At 42.5% G+C, this 24,352-nt stretch overlaps 1 protein-coding gene across 1 annotated transcript in view; it reads left to right on the forward strand.

The window, feature by feature from the left end:
- Positions 1-24,352, forward strand: part of LAPTM4B (lysosomal protein transmembrane 4 beta) — a 71,327-nt gene that overhangs the window by 21,405 nt on the left and 25,570 nt on the right. The window contains exons 2-4 of the mRNA XM_026495675.4: positions 3,710-3,821; positions 21,345-21,418; positions 21,775-21,897. Coding sequence (XP_026351460.1) covers positions 3,710-3,821; positions 21,345-21,418; positions 21,775-21,897 — 309 coding nt within the window. The remainder of the gene's footprint in view (positions 1-3,709; positions 3,822-21,344; positions 21,419-21,774; positions 21,898-24,352) is intronic.

Raw genomic sequence — 24,352 nt, forward strand, 5'->3', positions numbered from 1 at the left:
TGCTATATGTTTTGTGTTATTTGGGCACATGACGTATTTAACTTCGTATTCTGAGTCCTGGAGAATTCTTCCCCAGCGCTTAAGCACAGTGCCTGTCTGTTGCTGCAGTTAGTAAATGTATTGTGATAAGTAAACCAGGCATGGGGATAATAACAAGCTGATTAAGAGTTGACAGATGCTTTCTCCACTGAGTATTCTTAGCTCCCTTGGCAAACATTAGTTGACCATATATGCACGAGCTTTTTCTGGGCTCTCAATTCTGTTCCATTGGTCCACGTGTCTGTTTTATGCCAGTGGTCCGCTGTTTTGATTACTGTAAATTTGTAATAAAATCTGAAATCAGAAAAAAGACAAAACAAAGAGTTGACAGATGCATCAGAACCAAAAGGCCAGGAAAGCAACAGCATAGCACTGGCTTAGATCTGGTAGCCAGGTGGTGTTCCCAGCCAGCCGCGAGCTTCTGTGTGGTTCCTGTTGAGGTGGGGAGAGGTAAGTGAGCTAACTTGAGTGGCCGTCATATGCCAGTCACCCTTCTAGATGTTCTGCTTGATCTATTCATTCGAGCCCCAATCAGATCACATTCTTCCTTTTTTTAAAATTTAATTTAATTATTTATTTATTTATTTATTTAAGATTTTATTTATTTATTCGACAGAGAGACAGCCAGCGAGAGAGGGAACACAAGCAGGAGGAGTGGGAGAGGAAGAAGCAGGCTCATAGTGGAGGAGCCTGATGTGGGGCTCGATCCCATAACGCTGGGATCACGCCCTGAGCCGAAGGCAGACGCTTAACCGCTGTGCCACCCGGGCGCCCCCACATTCTTCCCTTTCTTAATACTCTTCATTGGCTTCTCGTTATGCTTAAAATAAAAGCCAAGCTCTGTAACGATAGCCCTACGGGATCCCTAAACTTGTGTCCTGCATTTCCTTAACCGGACGCACTGCCTGCCTCCTCCCCCCTCCCCTCGTTAAAGCTTTGCCCGTGAGTCCCAGATCTATGTCTTCCCTTTGCAACCTTAAAAATGACCCGTTACGATAACAGTGAATATGCTGTCTTTGTGGTGCCTTACATTTTCAAAAAACACATTCTCAGGTGGTTCCATCTGATCTTCTTTCAGTCCATAATCCTTGGGCTGTCTTTGCAAAGGCAAGAGTATGGAGGGAATGAAATGCCAAGAAAACTGGACGGCATGTATCAAAGTGCATGTTTGCCAAACATCACAGGCCAGTTATGGAACTAATTCATACCTTCCTTTAAGCTTCAGATGTGTTCTGAAAAGCTTTCTTCAAATAGAGTTTGGCTAACCACACTCTCTTTAAACATGCTATGAAGTTTCTCGTAACTCTGAAGAGAAACAAGAAACTAGTGGTTTTAATAACCATGGTGGAGACGCTGATTGGGGGATAGCAACAGGATGGGACTGACTTCAGTGTGTACCCTTTCGTATCTTAAAAAAAATTTTAACCACATGTTTGTGGTACTTTTATTAGCTTTATATATATGTACGTTTGTACATATATATATATACACACATGTCTATAGTTTTACATACGTATTACGTGTGTGTATACTCTGTGAAATTGCTATTCATTCTCATTATTACAATTTTTTTCCAAAAAGCAGTCAGACTATATGAGACAATTTGGAAAAAAGAGGAAGAAAAATAATTATTCCAAATCCTACACTACTCCTAAAACAGCTGCTTCGGATTGCCATTGAAAAGTGAATTCTGGGGGCACCTGGGTGGCACAGTCGTTAAGCGTCTGCCTTCGGCTCATGGTGTGATCCCAGTGTTCTGGGATCGAGCCCCACATCAGGCTCCTCCGCTGGGAGCCTGCTTCTTCCTCTCCCACTCCCCCTGCTTGTGTTCCATCTCTCACTGGCTGTCTCTGTCAAATAAATAAATAAAATCTTAAAAAAAGAAAAAAGAAAAAAGAAAAGTGAATTCTGGGGTGCCTCAGTGGCCCAGTTGGTTGAGCGTCTGACTCGTGATTTCGGCTCGGGTCATGATCTCAGGGTCCTGGGATCAAGCCCCATGTGGGGCTCCATGCTCAGCACAGAGTCCGCTTGTCCCTCTCCCTCTGGTCTTCCCCCTGCCCCACACCGCTCGCTCTCTTTTGCTCGCTCGCTCTCTCAAATAAACAAACAAACAAACAAATAAATAAATAAACGTTTTAAAAAGAAAATGAATTCTGGAGTAGATGTTTTGTGGAACAAGCCACCTGACACTCCCTTTGAACCTCTTCTGTAAACAGGTGTACCAAATACGAATTTTATTGTAGGATATGCCTTTAGTTACTGCTGTAAAAGAATTTCCTCTATATAATCTTCATGGTTATTCACTTTCTCCTCGCATTTTGACCAGAGTAAAACACACAAAAAGGAGAAAAAGAAAAAAACCCATTCTCATCTGGAGCTTCACCTAAGCTCTCCCCACGCTCGCCCCGCCAGCCCTGCTACGGCTGGTACACGTGCGTGGCATGCAGCAAGGACAGTTAGGAAGAACAAAGGAAATAGAAATGCACGAGAAGAACAGCCAGAATTTCTCAGTTGGTCGGATGTGGGGATAAGAGAGATGGTGAGCCCAAAGATAATCAGGTTTCAAATATCAACAGGAAGCTAAGAGGTTGGGTTTGGGAATTAAACTTGGATTCAGATCCCATTTCTGCAGATTGTTAGCTGCATCATCTTATGTCATGTTCATCACCCCCAAGCCTCAGTGTTCTCGTCTATGACGTGGCGATAATTTAGTGCCGAGTTCGCTAGGTTATTGGATGGCTTAAGCAAGAGACTCCACTTACAAGTGCCTGAGTGTTTTCCACTTTTAATTATTAATGGTGATGCTATTTTTTTTTTTTTAAGATAGAGAACGTAAAAAGAGCAGAGATGGGTGATGGTGAGGGAAGGTGATTTCTGTTTAGACGAGCTAAGTTTGAAGTACCCGAGGGATGTGTATTCTGCAGTATTGGAAGGCAGAGACGTGGGCCTGGGTTGGAAAGGGGCTCACCTGTGCTACAACGGCAAGTTCGATCCTGGCTGCCGTGGCTTTGCATTCATTCTCTGACTCTGTTCCTAGCTGGTCTCAAAGCTCAGATTGCCTGATGCTGTGAAAATGTTTGATCACCTGCCAAGGCTCGTGGTTGCTTATCAGAGTGCATCCTGCTTATCAGAGTGCATCCGCTAACTGGAGAGTTGGTGTGTTTTTCCCACCTTGGGCATCAGGGCTGCTGTGTGTCTGTGCCAGCGGGTTGCTCACTGCTTTAGGGTTTCCGCCCCTAGGCGGCGGGAGGTGAAATCTGCCTGTCTCCCACGACCAGGCCACGAGCCCCTGGCTGCCTCCAAAACCTTGGGAATGTTCGCAGGCCCCCTGGGGGGGGGTGGCTTAGTGTGGAACAGCAGGAGCCTCTGTTGAAGTTAAATTCCATACGGTCAGGGGCACCTGGGTGGCACAGCGGTTAAGGGTCTGCCTTCGGCTCAGGGCGTGATCCCGGCGTTATGGGATCGAGCCCCACATCAGGCTCTTCCGCTATGAGCCTGCTTCTTCCTCTCCCACTCCCCCTGCTTGTGTTCCCTCTCTCGCTGGCTGTCTCTATCTCTGTCAAATAAATAAATAAAATCTTTAAAAAAAAAATTCCATATGGTCAGTTCAAGTTCCTATTATAAGGACCAAGTCGTGGGGGTACTTAGATTTTTTTCTTTCTTGTTGCAGATCATCAATGCTGTGGTGCTGCTGATTCTGTTGAGTGCCCTGGCTGACCCAGACCAGTACCACTTTTCAAGTTCTGAGCTAGGAGGCGACTTCGAGTTCATGGATGATGCCAGTAAGTACATCAGATAGCAGATATAGATCTTCTGGTGTTTTTCTTTTCTCTTTTCTTTTCTTTTCTCTTCTTTCAAGATTTTATTTATTAATTTGACGGAGAGAGACATCCAGCGAGAGAGGGAACACAAGCAGGGGGAGTGGGAGAGGAAGAAGCAGGCTCATAGCGGAGGAGCCTGATGTGGGGCTCGATCCCATAACGCCAGGATCTCGCCCTGAGCCAAAGGCAGACGCTTAACCACTGCACCACCCAGGCGCCCCCTTCTGGTGTTTTTCAAGGGCAGGGAATCCTGCTGCCAGTTTTTCCTGTTGAATTCCAAATATTGATTCACGGGCGCATTTGAACGAATACTTCCCTTTCCATCATTGCAAATCAGATCAACAAATACTAATGTGCCGCACGTGCTCTGCCTCTGTTCTGAGTGCCGGAGTCTAAATGAGATCTCTGTTGTTTTTTTTTTTTTCCACCTTACAGTAACCTTCCAATTTTTTAAATTATTGCTTTGTCATAATCTTTTTACTCTGGGCCTTTTGGCCTTTTTGAGAGGATGGGGAGTAAATGGCCGGAAGCAAGGTCAAAAGGTTCACACATATCTATCTCATTGTGTCTTCTGTGTTTCTGCATTTACCTTTCTTGTAGGAGATGATCATTCTCTGTTCCAGAAACTCTGTTGCTTATTATTTGGTAGACTTGGGTCTTTTTCCAATAAGTAGAAACGTACACAGGAATGTGGATGTGGGATAGGCCAGAAGGAGCTGAGGCACCCCAGCTCTAAGATCATGGACACCTGAACATTTTATAATTACAGTCACGCTGTGTCCACACTGACTGAAAGGGGCAGTGTTGTGCATAATCCCAAACAAAAGATCATGCAAATTTAATTCTCATTGGCTTTGGAGAACTGTAAATGCATTTAAAAAAAAAATGGGGGCAAAATGAGTAAGGTGGGGAGACAGTGACTCAAGATGCAGTTTTAGGGATAGACCAGGAACATTTGGAAGACTGTGAGGCTTGTGGGTTCTATTCTCAGGGTGAGAAAATCGCTGTTCAGTGGTTATGCACGGATGTGTGTTTTGTGGTGCTCCCTTTCGTCACTGAGTGGAAGATGCATTTAGGAGACTGATCTGTGAGCACAGAAGCCCGGAGACTAGTTTGGGGGTGTTTCCCTGTGATCCAGGCTGCACTGAGGATGGGGAAGAGTAGGACTGATAGACTTTGTTAGTGTGGGTGAGGAAGGAAGGGGAGGAATCAGATGATCCCTGCTTTCCAGCATGAACAAAAAGACCAATCCTCAGGGGGGCGAGAGTCTGGGGTCGGGAGATGAGAGCACACCTGGGGGAGGCAGCTCGACTTTGCTTTAAGTGACTCACCGAGATCCTTAGGAGTCTAGGCTCTGAAGCAGAAGACCTTACTTTGAATCCTGACCAAGCCATGTATTCAGTGTGTGAGCATGGAGCTGGTTACTTCTTCGTGTGCCTTCCATTCTCCCACTGAGAGGCAAGGGTGATCATAATATCTGCCTCATGGGGTTGTCGTGGTGATTAAATCAGTTAGTACATGAAAAACGCTTAGAATGGGGTCTGGCCCATCGTAGTGCTCAGTATATTTTCCTGTTTTACTAACCATCCTTATTTAGGTATGTTCCAGCTAAACAAGCTGTCTTAAAGTGGAGAGATTAGAAAGGTGGTTGGGTATGTGACTCTGTAACCCAGAACCCAGATGTCTGGGCTGATGTAAATTTGAGGACATCAGCCTAAAAATGGTATTTATGTTAAGGACATAGTGAAGGGAAAAGGAAAGGGGTCCCAGATTGAGCCCTGTAGGAGCCCCAACAGTAGAGGTCAGAATAAGAGCCTGAGAGCACTTGATGGTGAAATAAACAGAAAACCAGGAGATGCTTTCTTTTCTTCTTCTTCTTCTTCTTTTTTTTAATTAAAGATTTATTTATGTATTTTAGAGAGGGAGGGAGAGGAAGAGAGAGAATGAGTTGGGGGGAGGGGCAGAGGGAAAGAGACAAGCAGACTCTGTGCTGAGCATGGAGCCCAACGCGGGGCTCAATCTCCTGGCCCTGTGATCATGACCTGAGCCAAAGCCAAGAGTTGGATGCCCAACCTACTGAGCCACCTACGTGCCCCCAGGGGACGCTTTCTGTCTGTCACCTTCCACCACCATAGCTTTGTAATATGTACTAAACAGTCAGGACAATATATTCTCCTGGGCTGTGGGACTTTGTCAGACAGAGATGGGACTTCTGCTATAACATCACTCCTTCTCTCGATTTTGAATAACCCTGTTACACTTATGGATTCTTCCAGAAAGGATAATGAGTTCTATTAATATTGAAGTAATATCTCTGCCTTTCTCTCCCTGAGCTAAAAGACTATGTAAGCTATAGATACAATGTTTGATTGGCATTTAAAAACAAATTATCTTTCACTGTGTCCAGTAGCGGGATTCCATTTCTAAGGTAATTGAGGTTAGAAGAAGTTGTTTTAAATGATACAGCTATAGTTCTCTCTGAATCAGATAGTAACACTATATGCCTTGTTCTAATTGCCAGAGATTAAGCTGGGTAATGAGTCTCTCTGACAGTATAGGCTTAATTTAGCTGACTTCAAAGGCTTGCTGGTACTTGAGTTTAAAATAGTAATTGTTCTCTAATGTCCTGGATATTAATTCCAGTGCATTTGAGGTTTCTCTCATATCTCCTATATTTGAAAGGAATGAATGAAGAGTGTGTAATTACGGTTAGGACTGTCTATCAGTCATTTAAATCACATGTTATAAAAAGGTACGGAAGAGTTGATATTCCCTTGAGTGAGTCTTTTTTTAACTTCTTTTCGCTTACATTTCCTTTTCACATGCTTTGATCTCCTTTTTTAAAAAAGATTAATTTATTCATTTGAGAGAGAGAGCATGCGTGCACTCGCTCAAGAGGGAGCATGAGCAGGGGGGAGAGGCAGAGGGAGAGGGAGAAGCAGACTCTTGGCTGAGACTCCCTGGGATCATGACCTGAGCTGAAGTCAGATGCTTAACTGACTGAGCCACCCAAGTGCCACCTCCCCCTTTTTAAAGTAGGGAGCCCAATGAGGGGCTTGAACTCACAACCCTGAAATTAAGACCTGAGCTGAGATCAAGAGTCAGATGCTTAACTCACTGAGCCACCCAGGTGCCCCTGATCTCCTTTTTAAAACAAATTTGTAGGTCAAAGTTCATTGTGTTTGACAGCGTTTCTATATTTAACTCACAAATGGATAGAATTAAATAATCCTTGAAATGGGTACAATCAATTGCTTTAAATAGCAATTTGAAGTTGGTATCTTTTTGGAATGGTGGTGGCCATCTGCAGATTTTATCCAGAAGGACAGAGCAGGAATGTGTTTCACTTTTCCATATGGTATTTTCTTAAAATGATCCGGTAGAAGATGTATTATTTACATCACAATGAGGCATAAGGGAGAATCCACTGGAACAAAGAAAGAAAAAATGAGGATTTCTCTTAAAAAAAATTCAGTCCTTTCACATTTGTATTTTCATATATATTTTATATAATGGAAAAACATTAGTGATAATACATCTTTAAAATTTATACGTGAATACATATTTTTATGTTACACCCTCCCCCCCAATTGAATGTACTAGAAAAGAATGAGGAACTGTCATAGATCGGAGGAAACTAAAGAGACACAGCTAAACATAGTATGAGATACTGGATTGGATTCTGGAACAGAAAAAGGACAATAAGGGGGAGACAAGTGAAATTCACACAAGTTTTGTAGTTTAATTAATAGTATTACGTAAGTGTTAATTTCCTGGTTTTGATGATAAATGATTACTATTAGGGGAAGCAGGATGAAGCATATACCTGAACTTTCTACTGTTCTTGTAACTTTCCTATATGTCTAAAATGATTTCAGAATAAAAAGTTAATGAAAAAAATAGTTCAGTGTATTGACTTAGAGGACCAAAGGATAATGATTGAAAAGCATGTATGTATGGCATATTGCATTGTACACTCATAACTTACTTTGAGTAGAAGTAGACTTGGTGGCAGTTTTAATGAATTGGCAAAGAATTGTGACAGGAAGTGTCAGTGCTGTGCATGGTGCCAAACAGCAGGTCATTCAAATTAATTTCTGATTAATTTTGCAGCAGATGTGTCTTTCCGGTCAAACTTAGTTTTATTTACCAAGTAGACACACTTGGCCTAAGGAAGGAAGGGTACAGAAAAATCATCAAGAATGGGTGGTTACCATATATGGCCACCTAATTTAGGATAAAGACACCACTACATTTATGGGAGAAAGGATGATCTTTTCAGTAAATGGTTCTGGGTGAAAGTAATGAGAGAAAAACACACACTTCACAAAAAAGATACGCATGGGATGCCTGGGTGGCTCATCCGGTTAAGCGTCTGCCTTAGGCTCGGGTCATGATCCCAGGGTCCTGGGATGGAGCCCTGCATCCGGCTCCCTGCTCAGTGGGGAGCCTGCTTTTGCCTCTCTCTTTCTGTCTCTCATGAATAAATAAAAATCTTTTTAAAAAATCCGTATGACCAATAAACATACGAAAATATTCTCCACATGATTAGTTGTAAAGAAAACGCAAATTACAGGCACAGTATTGAATCACTGCACCCCTCCGAAATGGCCAACATTAACTGAACTGATGAAGCCACCTGCTGATAAAGATGTGGAACAACTGGAACTCCCAGATTGCTCCTGGGAGTGTAAACCGTACAACCACTTTGGGAAAACAAACGCTAAGTGTACATCTACCCTATGACCCTACAGTTCCGCTCCTAGATATGGACCTTACAGAAATGAATGCTTGTGTCTGTCATAAGCCACGTATAAAAATGGTCATAGTGAAAAAAAAAAATGGTCATAGTAGCTTTATTCATAATAGCCAAAAAGATTTCCACCAGTGGTTAGAATGGACAAAAACGGAGTGATCAGAGATGGAACAGTACAAGCCAAAGGGTGATGGTGATTCACTGTGCTTTTCTGTATGTTTGAAAGTTTTGATTAAAAAATCTTTTTTTTTTTTTAAGATTTTATTTATTTATTTGACAGAGAGACAGCCAGCGAGAGAGGGAACACAAGCAGGGGGAGTGGGAGAGGAAGAAACAGGCTTATAGCAGAGGAGCCTGATGTGGGGCTCGATCCCACAACGCCAGGATCACGCCCTGAGCCGAAGGCAGACGCTCAACGACTGCGCCACTCAGGTGCCCCTGATTAAAAAAATCTTAAGAATGGGGTGCCTGGGTGGCTCAGTTGGTTGAGCATCTGACTCTTGGTTTTGGCTTAAGTCATGATCTTGGGGTTGTGGGATCGAGCCCTGAGTTGGGCTCTGCACTGGGCATGTAGCCTGCTTGGGATTCTCTTTCTCCCTCTCCCTCTGTCCCTAACCCCCACCCCATCTGTGTTCTCTCTCTTAAATTAATTAATTAACTAATAAATAAATTAATTAAAATCTAAGAAATGGGGGGGGTGAAGAATGACCGGCTAGGGCTGTCCTTAGGGGTCTTGGCACTGAGAGAGAGCTCTCCTTGCTCTCCAGGCTGCCTGCCTGCTGTCTGTTCACATACCCCCGCACAAGCCTGGCAGGCAGTCTGCACAGCTTGTCCACTATGCGTGAAGATCCCCACAGTCTTGAGGAAGTAGACATACCTATGCGGCAGCGGGGGAAGTGGTGCCAGAGGAACCATCCCGGCCCTTCAGTTTCATGCATCCAGCCTCCCATGCTCCCGTCTATGTAATCATCTTTTAAATCACATGGCTCAAAAAGGTTGCATATTCTACACATTCTCTACATCTTGCTTATTTTTTAAAAAAGATAATTCAATGAATATTGTCAAGGAGTTTTTTTTACAACGATACAGATGTAAGAAGACCACTAGGGATAATGAAGTGACATGGATAATCAAGGCCAGCAATGAGTATCCCTAGACCCGAAGGAGGTCTCTCTCCCTCTACCAAATAAATAAATAAAATCTTAAAAAAATATAAAATTAGATACATTAAGCCTGCGGATCCCTTTTTTAAAAAAAAGATTTATTTTAGAGAGAGTGAGCGAGCAGGGGAGGGGCAGAGGGAGAGAAAGAATCTGGAAGCAGACTCCCCACTGAGCTCGGCTCCAGTGCCTGGATGCCACAATCCTGAGATCCTGACCTGAGCAGAAACCTACCCAAAGGAACCACCCAGGTGCTCCGCCTACAGACTCCTTTGATTCGTTTGAGGGGCCACGTTGGCGAGGGATGGAGGAAGAATAAGCACCCAACTTTTCTGATGATGAATTTTGTTGCTGTTGCTGCTGTTAGCATTTTAATGTGTTTGAAGTCAGGATGTGATTTACCATTTAGTAGGGATTTAGTGTGACGATCTTGTTTTTTCTCCAGATCTTTATTTTGGAAAAATTCACACCTTTCAGAAAAGTTTCATGTACAATGAACATCCACCTTGCTTTTTTTCATTAATAATAATTTATAGTTTTTCATTTTTTGTGGAGTTATCTCTATTAAATAGTGAATAGGTATAAAACAGTATTTAAAAAAAAATTTATTCATTTGAGAGAGAGACAACACAAGGAGGGGGGAGAGACAGGGAGAGGGAGCAGCAGACTCCCTGCTGAGCAGGGAGCCCGATATGGGGCTCAATCCCAGGGCGCTGGGATCATGACCTGAGTCGAAGGCAGATGTTTAACTGACTGAGCCACCCAGGCATCCCTGTATAAAACAGTATTTACAGAATACCAAATAATGGTGCAAGTAGTTGTGAACCCACCACTTACTTTAAGAAGTTGAATTTTACCATATTTTCCAAAGAATCCTGTGTCCCTTCCTGATTGCATATTGTTTCCTCTGATCTCAGAGAGAGCCATTTGCTGAACTCTCGACGATTCCTCTGCTTTTCTTTATAGACGTACACATACATTTGTATCACTAATTGATCTGTTGTTTAATTTTCATGCTGAACTTTATAGACTAGATTCACATAGTACACCTCCTTCCGAGACTTGCTTTTTTAGTGTTATTGCGTTGAGAAAGTTATTCAGACACTTGTTAAAGATGGTAAGGAAAACTTTACTCAAGCGGGATTTTGCAGTAGGGGAAAGAGGTCAAGCTCAATTCCCTCTCCAACAAGGATGAGTGAAGTGGTTTAGCCACGGAGCAGGTGGGGGGGGGGTCAGTGGATAGAAAATTACTGAGAGCAAACATCAAGGCTGGAGAGATTCTTGCCTGACAACTCAACAGGCTTCTTGCTGAAGGCAAACCAGCGTGGCAAGTTACAGAGGCTGGGGGATGAGAATTAGATCAAGTATCAAAATGATGAGATTGAAAGGAGTTGGAGGGGGCGGTTTCAGTGTGCTGACTCGGCAGGATTATTGCCGAAACTAGACTAGATGGGCCATGGGCAGGGCCCAAGGTGTTTGCTTGGAGGAAAGTTGTCCTTATGTGTCTCCGTGTATCTGGGGAGACCTTTCTCCTTCCAGCACCCAGCTGCAAGACAGTCTGGAAAATTCAGATTTTAGTTCTCTGGTCTATGCAGAATGGGCAGACGCGCTGGAAGGCGGGAACGAATGCTCAGTGCCAGTCCCCAGTGCAGACATGCTGTAATACGTGGTCAGCCCGATGCGGTCCTCCTGTTTCAGAAACCTTCTAACTAGTCTTGCCTATTCGTTTTTTCTTTTATGCTTTAACATCAACTTGTCCAGTTCTCAGGAAGTCCTGTTGCATATTTGTTAATTACAGGTGTTAAACGTACTTATTAACCTAGGGGGAAATAATACCTTACATGTGGTATTTTGTCTAGTTAAACTTCTTTTTTTTTTTTTAATGGTGTTATTGAGGTATTATTTATATACCATAAACTTACCCATTTTAAATGTACTATTCAATGAGTTTTAGTGAATTTATAGAGATACAAACATTTTAACATTTTAAAAATACCTGATTACAGGGGCACCCGGGTGGCTGAGTTGGTTAAGCGTCTCACTCTTGATTTAGGCTCAGGTCATGATCTCAGGGTTGTGAGATTGAGCTCTGTGTCTGGCTCCACACTGGATGTGGAGCCTGCTTAAGATTCTGTCTCTCTCTGTCCTGCCCCTGCCCCCGCCCCTGCTCACGTGCTCTCTAAAAACTTAAGTAAGTAAATAAAATAAAATATCTGATTACAACTTACAACTTTCCAGTTAATACAGATCTTCCGTGTCCATCAGTAATGTTTCCAAAATTTTTCATATGTATATAGATAGTACGTGTTTTTATTTTTTTACTAGTTTTTAAATTTTATTTTATTTATTTTTTTTTTTTAAAGATTTTATTTATTTATTCGACAGAGATAGAGGCAGCCAGCGAGAGAGGGAACACAAGCAGGGGGAGTGGGAGAAGAAGAAGCAGGCTCATAGCAGAGGAGCCTGATGTGAGGCTCAATCCCAGATCGCCGGGATCACGCCCTGAGCCGAAGGCAGACGCTTAACCACTGTGCCACCCAGGCGCCCCTAGTTTTTTAATTTTAATTCCAATATTTAACATACAGTGTAATTATATTAGTTTCAGGGGTTCAATATAGTGTTTCAGCACCTCCATACAACACCCAGTGCTCATTACAAGTGTCCTCCTTAATCCCCATGACCTATTTAACCCATTCCCTCACCCTCTTGCCCTCTGGTAACCATCAGTTTGTTCTCTATAGTCTGTTTCTTGGCTTGTCTCTCCTTTTTTTTTCCTCCTTTGCTCATTTGTTTTGTTTCTTAACTTCCACATATGAGTGAAATCAATATGGTATTTGTCTTTCTGGGGCCGAGTTATTTTGCTTAACATTATACTTTCTGGCTCCATCCATGTTGTTGCAAATGGCAAGATCTCATTCTTTTTCATTGAACAACATTCCATTGTATATACATACCACACCTTTATCCATTCATCAGTCGATGGACACTTGGGCTGCTTCCATAATTTGGCTGTTGGAGGTAATGCTGCAATAAACACGGTGTGCATATATCCCTTTGAATTAGTTTTTGTACTTTTGGGGTAAATACCCAGTAGTGCCATTACCGGATCATGGGGTAGTTCTATTTTTAACTTTTTGAAGACCCTCCATACTGTTTTCCACAGTGGCTGCACCAGTTTGCCTTCCCACCAACAGTGCAGGAGGGCTCCTTTTTCTCCACATCCTTACCAACACTTGTTGGTTCTTACGTTGTTGTTTTTAGCCATTCTGACAGGTGTGAGGTGATACCTCATTGTGGTTTTGATTTGCATTTCCCTGATGATGAGTGATGTTGAGCACCTTTTTATGGGTGTGTGTTGGCCATCTGGATGTCTTTGGAGAAATGTCTGTTCATGTCTGCTGCCCATTTTTTAATTGGATTATTTGTTTTTTGGATGTTTAGTTTGGTAAGTTCCTTACATATTTTGGATACTAATTCTTTATCACATATGCGATTTGCAAATATCTTCTCCCATTCCATACGTTGCCTTTTAGTTTTGTTGTTGTTTTCCTTCACTGTGCAGAAACTTTTTATTTTGATGTAGTCCCAGTAGTTTATTTTTTCTGTTTCCCTTGCCTCAGGAGATGTATCTAGAAAAATGTTGCTACAGCCGATGACAGAGAAATTACTGCCTGTGTTCTCTTCAAGGATTTTTATGGTTTCAGGTGTCAGGCTTAGCTCCTGCTCCATTTTGAGTTTATTTTTGGTTTGGTGTGGGACTGTGGTTCGGTTTCATTCTTCTACATGTTGCTGTCCAGTTTTCCCAGCACCATTTGTTGAAGAGATTGTCTTCTTCCCATTGGATATTCTCCTGCTTTGTTGAAGATTAATTGAGCATATAATTGTGAGTTCATTTCTGGGTTTTCTGTACTGTTCTACTGATCTATGTGTCTATGGTTGTGCCAGTATCATACTATTTTGATCACTACAGCAATGTAGTATAACTTGAAGTCTGGAATTGTGATGCCTCCAGCTTTTTCTTTTTCTTTTTCAAGATTGCTTTGGCCATTTGGGGTCTTTTGTGATTCCATACAAATTTTAGGATTGTTTTTTCTAGGTCTATGAAAAATGCTGTTTGTAGTTTGATAGGCATTGCATTAAATCTATAGATTGTTCATGTTTTTCATTAAATTTGTTTAAAAGAGTAAAATGGGGCACCTGGGTGGCTCAGTTGGTTGGGCGACTGCCTTCGGCCCAGGTCATGATGCCGAAGTCCTGGGATCAAGTCCCATGTCCGGGTCCCTGCTCAGCGAGGAGTCTGCTTCTCCCTCTGACCCTCACCCCTCTCATGCTCGCTCTCTCTCCCTCTCTCTCTGAAATAAATAATAAAAAAAAAAATCTTGAACCAAAAAAAAAATTTAAAAAAATAAAAAAATAAATTTCTTGTATTTCATTCTCCTTGTGGTCTAGACACATATCTTGGTTCTCAGTGAACATAATCACACCAAAAAAAGTAAATGCTGTTTATTGGTTTTTCTTTTTCTTTCTTTTTTTTTTTTTAAGATTTTATTTTTAAGTAAACTCTACACCCAATGTGGGGCTCGATCTCACAACCCCAAGATCAAGAGTCACGTGCTCCACCAACTGAGCCAACCAGGCACCCTGGTTGTTCTGTTTTCATATAGAGACTTAGTTATGTCAGTATACATCTCAGTGTAAGCATATACCTGGCATGAGCTGATCTCTTTATCTTAGAGAGTAGAGGTTTAAGAGAGATTCTCTGAACTTGACAGTTGAAGTAAATTATTGAATTAACTAATCCTTCCTAACCTTTTACAGCTTATTTTAAATCTTAGGGCCTGACAACATGGGTAAACCTTACAAACGTTATGCCCAGTGAGAGAAACCAGACACAAAGGCCACATAGTGTATGATTCCACTATATGAAATGTACAGAATGGGCAGATCTATAGAGATAGAAAGTGGATGGATGAGTGGCTGCCAGGGGCTGGAGGAAGGGGGAGTGACTGCTAAGGGTGTGGGGGATCTTTTCAGGAGAGTGAAAATATTCTGGAATTAGTGGTGATGGGCTGTGTAACTTTGTGATTTTACCAAAAACTCACTGAATTGTACACGGTTTTAGAGTAAATATTATACGATGGAATATTACTCAGCTATCAGAAAGAACGAGTTCTCAACATTTGCTACAACATGGACAGCACTGGAGGAGATAATGCTAAGTGAAATAAGTCAAGCAGAGAAAGACAACTATCATATGATTTCTCTCATCTATGGAACATAAGAACTAGGATGATCAGTAGGGGAAGAAAGGGATAAAGAAAGGGGGGGTAATCAGAAGGGGGAATGAAACATGAGAGACTATGGACTATGAGAAACAAACTGAGAACTTCAGAGGGGAGGGGGGTGGGGGATGGGATAGACCGGTGATGGGTAGTAAGGAGGGCACGTATTGCATGGTGCACTGGGTGTTATACAGAACTAATGAATCATCGAACTTTACATCGGAAACCGGGGATGTACTGTACGGTGACTAACATAATATAATAAAAAATCATTAAAAAAAAAAAATAGAGTAAATATTATGGCACGTGAATTATATCTCAATAAAAAAGAACGTACGAGGAAGAAAACAGCCCAGCCCAAATAACCACATCCTCCAGTAAATTCTTTTTTTTTTTTTTTAAAGATTTTATTTATTTATTTGACAGAGATAGAGACAGCCAGCGAGAGAGGGAACACAAGCAGGGGGAGTGGGAGAGGAAGAAGCAGGCTCATAGCGGAAGAGCCTGACGTGGGGCTCGATCCCATAATGCCCTGAGCCGAAGGCAGACGCCCAACCGCTGTGCCACCCAGGCACCCCCTCCAGTAAATTCTTTATTCCCCTTTCCCCTTTATTCCCCTTTATTCCCCTTTATCCCCCTCTGACCTCCCTTAGCTCTTCATTAGTTATCTCCTCTTGACGTCCTCCCTCCCTTCCCAGTAGACACTCTGGATCAGAAAGAGGTTATGTCCTGATGAGGTCCTCACAGTGTCTATTCCGTATTACACACCTGTTGAGTGTTCAGGAAATACATTTTGAATAAACACCTATCGAGTATTCAGGAAGTAAATTTTGAGTTTAAGAATAAAATTGTAAATTAGCCAAATTACCAAAAAACTCTTCTGTCTGAATCTACTTCAGTAAAAGGTTGTAAACAATTGCCGCACACATACAAAAAGTATATTAGAACCTTCCTTCCATTTGAATGGAATAAAACTAGTGCCTTATTGCTTATTCCTCCCCAGGCTTTCAACCTCAGAATGTGGGACCCCATAGTAGGAACTTGAACCTGTGTTTTCTTTTTGCCCTTGTTGGGGGTTTAGAGCTTTGTATTTTGCTTTCAGTAGCTCATAGTGTGCCTGCAAGTCCATCTGAAAACAGTTCTCCTTCAGACTTAATGGTGAGAATATGCCCCACATAGTGTTTGTTTTCATAAACTGCAGTGCCAGGAATGTGGCCAAAAATGAGAGAAACTTGAGACCTAACAATGACTCATGACTAAGGAAGTAAGATGGGAAGATGAATCAAGTAGTTATCTAGCTAGCTGCAAGTTTCGTGGAAAGGAACCAAATCCAAGAAATATAAGGGAAAGTGGAATTAGAAATAAGAATATTTAAACAAAGGCATTTCATGACATCAGGGCCAAGAGACGACAATGCAAGAAATGATTTGAAAAATTGTATGAAAACGCACATATACACACTTGGCCTACATAACACCTTTTCATATCAAAGGCCAACATAATAATGTTGGAAGAGAAATAAATTGGGAAAACGATTTACAACATTTACGATAGACAAAAAAGTAATATTCTTAATAAGGAACTATCGCAAATTGTGTTAGGCGGAACACTTTCAGTTATAAGAGATAGAAACCAACTCAGATGGGAAAAAGTGGGGGGACATGAGCAGAAGAAAGAAATGAGAGATTTGGGTGATTAATCAAGAAAAAATATTCAGTCTCACCAATAATTGACAATAAGTAGTTTAGAAAGAAAAAGGCATTTCAGAGAACTTTATAGCCCATTCTGTTTCAATGATTAATTGAGTAAGTATCAGAAAACATAGTCTAATTAGCCTTTTGTGCCCTGTGGTGTAGCTTTTCTTAGGATCCTTTTCAAATTAGAACTGCATCATTAAAGCAGGAATTTAATTTAGGGAACAGTGTGAGGACAGTGTGCTCTGACTGGATTGCTACTGGGAGCTACTGTGCCAAGAATAAGTAAAGGATATCCCTGTTGCTGAACAGTACTATTACTGATTATAGAAATCTATACACTGTTAATAGAATCATTTCCTCATTTACCTGTGACATAATTAAAAGGAATGAGTTTTAGAGGCTCCCGGGTAGCTTAGTCAGTTAAACGTCCGACTCTTGATCTCAGCTCAGGTCTTGATCTCAGGGTTGTGAGTTCAAGCCCATGTTGGACTCCACACGGCTGTGGAATCTACTTAAAAAATAAATAAAAATAAATAAAAGGAATTAATTTTAGTCCCTCAGAGTAATTTATGTCCACCATGGTGCATTACACATTATTTCTGGGGAGCTGACATGTGCGCCGGTTTGCTGGGAGAGAATGCGTATGAGCCTGCTTTATCTTACCTGCTCTGTGTTTTTATTCAGTTTACACTTTGATTCTACCTAAGCTATTTCATATGCTTATCGTATGTTCAGTCTGGTCAGTGTTGTTGGTATAATCATTTTTTATGAACAGAATTTTCAAAATTTCCTCATCTCAGATTAACATTTTTTTAAGGTAAGTCGTATGTCATTAGGTAATAGGACATTTTATGACTTTTATTTGTGCCTTTTAAATTTCTCTTCTTTGGTGGGGTTCCTGGATGGCTCAGTCAGTTAAGCATCTGCCTTTGGCTCCCTGGGATCGAGCCCCTGCTTCCCCTTCTCCTGAAGCTCCCCCTGCTTGTGTGCTCTCTCTCAGTCTCTGTCGAATAAATAAATATCTTTAAAAAAAATACATTTCTCTTCTATGAGAAAGATGTACATTTAAACATTGTTTATGATTACATGAGATTTAGTCCTGGAGTTTCTTTTTACTTCAGAGTAGGATATGCAGGTTATATTAATTTTTGTAGGTTATGTTACTATTTAAAATTTTTGAGTACAGCTTTGAGTTTGTCTGTCTGCCTATCTGTCTCTTTTAAAATCTGTGAATAAAGAATATCCTATAAATGGGCTGGCTTCCATTAAATTAATTTTTTTCTCATTATAAAATATGCTTGTACAGAATTTGGACACCATCTCAGTAGACAAGAAAGTACTAAACTTTTGCCTGAGTGCAGGTTTCAGAGATTACTATAAATTCGGATAGGTTTTGCACATAGTAAGTCCATACTGATGTCCAGCTCCTTCTAGGGGGCTGTGTAGTTTTCCCTGCACTTTGACCTGCGTCACTGCCTGTGATCTACCTCCTTCCCAGCTGGGTAGCATGCTGGCTAACAGTATTGACTCGGGGGTTAGACAGCTTGGGAAGAATATCCCATCCACCACTTAACTAGCTGGGCAGCCTCCGGCAAGTTACTTGCCTTCTTTGGGTCATCTTTTTCTTATCTAAAATGGGGATAATAATAGTACTTAATCTCTTAGGGTTGTTATAAGGATTAAATGAAATAACACAGTGCCCAGTTCGCTGAGGAAAGAAAGCACGCGGATACATGGGGAAAATAAGAGCAGACGGTGGACATCCCACTGTGGTCATAGCTTTCTGTGGGAACGGAGAACCCGGTAACCCTCGTTGCTTCATATGCAAATGAAGGCACTAGACTGCATCCGTGTGTATTTGCATATGTGCCTCTGTACAGAGAGGCTTTCCCTTTGCGTGTAAGGAGTTAGACCAGTCTCTCGGCCTTTGTTTTGCATGGAAAATGCATTCAAGTTTATTCCCTCCGCTGATCCTGCAAGAATGCTATGAGGCACACATGAACTTTTCTTGTAGGTATCTCTTCCCTCACAAGAGGTAAAAGGTAAGTTAATGTAGCATTAAAATTATAAATGACAAACTATGTATGTATCCTAAAAGAAATCATGATCCTTTTTTTAAAGATTTTATTTATTTACTTAGAGCAAGCAAGAGAGAGAACACTGGAAGGGTAGGGGGCAGAGGGAGAGGGAGAAGCAGCTGATGAGCTGTGGGGCTGGATCCCAGGACCGTGGGATCATGACCTGAACCAAAGGCAGACGCTTAACCGACTGAGCCACCCAGGCACCCCAGAAATCATGAGCTTTTAAGTACTGACTAGTACTAATCACCCTCCAAGTGTTTTGTTTTTCTTTTTTGAGAATCAGATTTTCATTCCTTTAATAAAAGTCACCAGCATCATTATGAATTCATTGCACTAAATCTGTAGATTAATCTCAGGAATCATGTTTTTTTCTTAAGATGCAAATGGTCTTTGTCGATATATCTGCATTTTACATAGACCTCCTGCTTAAAATGTCCTCTCATCTCTAAAGCTAAGGATACAGAGAGGATGGTTCTAGAAGTGGAAGGTTTTCCTTTGGAGAAATACTTGTAGGAAGTGACAGGCAGGTTGGGTCACGGGTCAGTATTCAAAACTGAAGTAGAAGCTGCAGACTCCTAGCGGAAAGAGCCAGAGATCTGAAATCCCCAGAGCTCGATTAGTCACAGTTCAGCCTTTTGATGCAAATACTATCTCAGCAAGTTACATAACCTCCGAGCCTAGTTCTGCAGTCCGCTCAGTGGGAGCAAGGCCTGTCTCAGAGTTGGGACTGGTGAATGAGGTGTCTGTGAAGTGCTTTGGACGCTGTCCGCACCGTACAGATCCTTGACTGCATGGTTTTGTGCTCTCTCAGCTAGTGAGCACCCCGCACTAGAACCCCAGTCCTATGTGCTCCCCTGCATCTCTAAAGGAACAGTAACATGACCTCTTGAGTAAATGTTCGTTTCATCCCTCCTGTGATACAGGCATTGTTCTAGATCAGCACTGTTCAGTAGAAATAGAGTGCAAGCACATACGTAATTTAACATTGCTTAGCAGCTGCATTTAAAGAAGGTAGACACAGGTGAAATTAATAATTTATCTTCGTTAGCTCAGTATATCCAAAATATTTTATATTTACAAAAATTATCAATGAGATATTTTACATTTGTTGTGGACTAGGTCCTTGCTTTCTGGAGTATGTTTTAGTCTTACAGCACATCTCGGTTCAGATTGAGCCCATTGCCGGTGCTCAGTGCCTCCCTGTGGCTAGTGGCTACTGTGGTGGGCGTCTGTCCCCTTCTGTATGTTGGGTTGAAGGAGGAAACAAGATACAGAGAGTTCTTTCCTCAGAAAGCTGCCTCTAGCATGGGGAGACAGACAGTACACAACAGATGTAAGTAAGATAGTAGTGATACGTGCCGTACAGAAAATACGACGCTGACGTGGGAGGAACTGGACGGGCTGCCTTACCTAGAACGCAGGGAAGAGCCGTTGGAGATGTTGGTGTCTGAGCTGAGGCCTCAGTGATGAAAAAGGCAGAGCTAGGGGCGCCTGGGTGGCTCAATCCCTTGAGCTTGAGCGTTTGCCTTGGCTCCGGTCATGATCTCGGGGTCCTGGGATCGAGCCCCCTGTCGGGCTCCCTCTCTGCCCCCTTTTCCCGCCACCCCACTTGTGCATGCACTCTCTCTCCCCCTCAAATAGAATCTTTAAAAAACCTAAAAGGCAGAGGTGGTACTCCTGTGAAAACGTGAGTGACTCCAGTCAGGGGGAACTGCAAATGCAAGGCCCCATGATGGAATGTTCTCGTACTTAGGGCACCGAGTGGTGTGGCTGGATTGTAGGAAGCGAGAAAGTATGAGATGAGATTGGAGAGGTAGACATGCTCTAGAAAAAACACAGACATAAAGGCTATGATAAGAAATTGACGTTTGATTTAAAATGAGATGGAAAGGCAGTGGAGGGTTTTATTTTTATTTATTTATTTTTAAAATATTTTATTTTATTTATTTATTTGAGAGAGAGTTTGCGAGAACAAGTGGGAGGAGGGGCAGAGGGAGAAGCCGACTGTCGGAGCAGGGAGCCTGATGTGGGACTTGATCCTAGGATCCTGGGATCATGACCCGGGGCCAGAGGCAAACGCTTGACCAAACTGAGCCACCCTGGCGCCCCCAGTGGAGGGTTTTAATAGCACAACACACACACGAGTTTATAAAATACAAGTTAGACACTCATGTTTCAAAAATAACTAATTTATTGTGTATCTAATTCAGAAGGCCAGAAGACCAAACTTTTTTTAATACCTGTAACCAATATCTCTTTCTCATTTTCAAAATAAACTTATGTGCAAGTCAGACTGTTATCTATAGACACTTACATGGTTTCGGGAGAACTTCTTTTTGACATTTTATATCCATTAACTGTTTTCTCAAATTCCAGAAGAGCTCTGGGTGTTTTACTTAAGTTCTCACCTATAATTGGTTTGTAAGCAAAATGCTTTGAGGAGAGACAAAAGTTGAAAACAGTGGATCTACTACTGATTTTCTTCTTTCTTTCCTCACCGTTTGGCAGACATGTGCATTGCGATTGCAATTTCTCTTCTCATGATCCTGATATGTGCCATGGCCACTTACGGAGCGTACAAGGTAAGCAGCTTTGAAATAGGGGCTGGGCCTTCTCCTTGGACCATTATACTTGTAACCCAGGCAGCTACTTGTGAGAGGGAAGTGATGATTCTCAGTTCCTATAAGAGCCTTTGGAACTTTAAATCTCATATTAATAGTGTGGAAAACTAGTACTGTAGTCTCAGAAAAGCTCACGGAGGCTTGTTGGTTGACCACCTCTGGGTGGTTTACCAGTTGTCATCATGACCTGGCTTATCGAACGTCTTGTCCTCTGGTTCCCTTCAGACGAAGGAAGTATTTGTCTGAGTTGGGAAAAAAAATAACATTTTGTGATACTGAACACAACACATTAACGTCATCATCTCTCTTCTATTTAGCAACGCGCTGCCTGGATCATCCCGTTCTTCTGTTACCAGATCTTTGATTTCGCCCTCAACACCTTGGTTGCTGTCACTGTGCTTGTTTATCCAAACTCCATTCAGGAATACATACGACAGCTGGTATGTGGCCATCCCCAGTCATTGACACACACACACACACACACACGCACACACGCACACGCACGAATTTGTGGGTTTTTCTAGTTGCATCTGAGTCAGTGATCAGAGATTTTTGAGTGTCATCTTAAAGGTAAGATTTTTGGTTTCTTAGAATGCTTTTTGGAACAGCATAACCTCCTGAGGTTGATACACGGGGAGCTGCGATGACTGCATTAGACGCACCTACGTAAATTATAAGCTAGTTACTGTTTCTTATTTTTGTTAAATGTCGTCTGCTCAATCATCAGGATCATTTCTTGCCTCTGCTTCTATACGGAAAAAGTGGATCTGTACTATACCCTGGTTCCCAAATTTCCTTGACCATAGAACCCCTTTTTTCCTCAAGCATCTTTTTGAGACTCGTTTTCTGTTAAATGTTCTTTGTGACAACTGGATATTCAGAAGCTGGGGGAGGGTGTAATACTTGCACGCCTTTACATTTTTCACCTTTGTTTTTAAAATTGTGAGTGTGCCTTAGAGTTTAATTCTTCAAAATCTTAGAATGTTTCGAAGGGAGAGAATGTTCACTCTTTGGAGGTTTGCATTGTTTGTGAGCTTGGGGGAAGGAGCAGGGTTTTTCTGGGACAGGAGATGGAAGGCTGGGGATTTGATGTGACAGCAAAGGGCAAGAAGTTCAGTGGAAAAGAGGGAGATGGAGGGGTGGAGGGAGGGAGGAAAGGAAAGGAGGCATCAGGAGTTTGTGAACTTATGGCTGTCATGCCCAGCACTCAGCAGACCTAGAAAAGCAGACTGAAAATTCAGCCTCTTGTGTTTTGCTTCTTAGAAGTGTTCAGTTGTCACTCTTTTTTTTTTTTAAGATTTTATTTATTTATTTGACAGAGAGAGACATCCAGCGAGAGAGGGAACACAAGCAGGGGGAGTGGGAGAGGAAGAAGCATGTTCCTAGCGAAGGAGCCTGACGTGGGGCTCAATCCCAGAATGCTGGGATCACACCCTGAGCTGAAGGCAGATGCTTAACGACTGAGCCGCCCAGGCGCCCCTGCTGTTGTCATTCTTAAGCTGTTAATAACAGCTTCTTTTTGTTCTAGAAAACAGGTCCATGTTTTGGTTAGCCTGTAGTGTCAAGAAAAAACGTGCATTTCCCATGTACTAATTGATTGTATATATTCTCTCTCGTGGTAGAGCTTGAGTGTTTCCGCATGAGAGGGTTTCTGTGTGACGAGCAGTTTGCAGAATTACCTCTTGTCTTTAAGGACTTGCGTTTTTATTCTGCAGTGACCGAGCGCCTTGCTCCTCAAATCAGCCTTGGCAGTGGGGAGGAAACACGACCTCCCCATAGCCTGTCACGTGAGGGGCCAGGAAAGGGTAGTGCGGGGTTAGGAGACGTGAAGGCAAGCCCTGTGGCAGCGCTGTGACCCCTTGAAGAGTGTGTTGTTTGCTCCATGCCGTGTATCGCAGAGACTGAGGAGAAGCAGAAAGCCCGTACATGCAGGCAAGCCTTCAGAACACTCAGTACTTGCCCGACTCTCTGTCGTACCCCACACTGTTCAGTCACTTTGTACGCACTTGGCTTTAGAGCCACCAGTGGTAAAATGATAATGTTGGTGATGCTGACAGTAAGCATAATATCAGTAAAAAAAAACCAAAACCCAAAAAACCACATATTTTTATTTGTAATTACAAACCAATCATCCAGGTGAATGTCTTCAGCGTGTTCTCCTTAAACATCAGTCTGAGCTGAAGGGGTGAGGCCCACGGGGGATCACAGTGCCTAAGGACGACGTTAAAGGTCCACAGACAGTGAGGCCCCGCGGACGAGCTGCCGTCCAGGAGTCTGGAGGGACGGTTATCCGAGAGGCGGGGGGAGAGCACCCACTGCACTCGAATGCCGGTTCTGTTCGGGGGGGCGGTCTTGTAGAGTACAGGTAAAATAAGTCGCGGACGTGTGTTCTACAGCTCTTAACTGGACACAGAAGCCACGTTCACTTTTCTGGGGGAAGGAGTGTGAAGATCTTTGTGGAAGGAGTCACGTACTTCCACTTCAGTCCTTTTTTTTATTAGATGCAGAAACAGTGTGATTTCGTGTTGGTCTTACGAACTGACACCAAGTTGTTTTATTCTTAGCTTCAAGATGAGCACTACGCAAACCCTTCCAGTCTCTCAGGGGAAGGACCAGTCACAAAGAATGACTCAGATTTTAATTCTTGGGTTTTTTTTTTTTTTTTTTTTAAGATTTTATTTATTTATGTGACAGAGAGACAGCCAGAGAGAGAGGGAACACAGCAGGGGGAGTGGGAGAGGAAGAAGCAGGCTCACAGCGGAGGAGCCCGATGTGGGACTCGATCCCGGTACGCCAGGATCACGCCCTGAGCCGAAGGCAGACGCTTTAACGACTGCGCTACCCAGGCGCCCCAATTCTTGGGTTTTTTGCCCAAAGTGAAAGGAGATGGAAAAC

The sequence above is a fragment of the Ursus arctos genome, unplaced genomic scaffold (genome assembly GCF_023065955.2).
Source record: "Ursus arctos isolate Adak ecotype North America unplaced genomic scaffold, UrsArc2.0 scaffold_6, whole genome shotgun sequence".
Lineage (NCBI taxonomy): Eukaryota > Metazoa > Chordata > Mammalia > Carnivora > Ursidae > Ursus > Ursus arctos.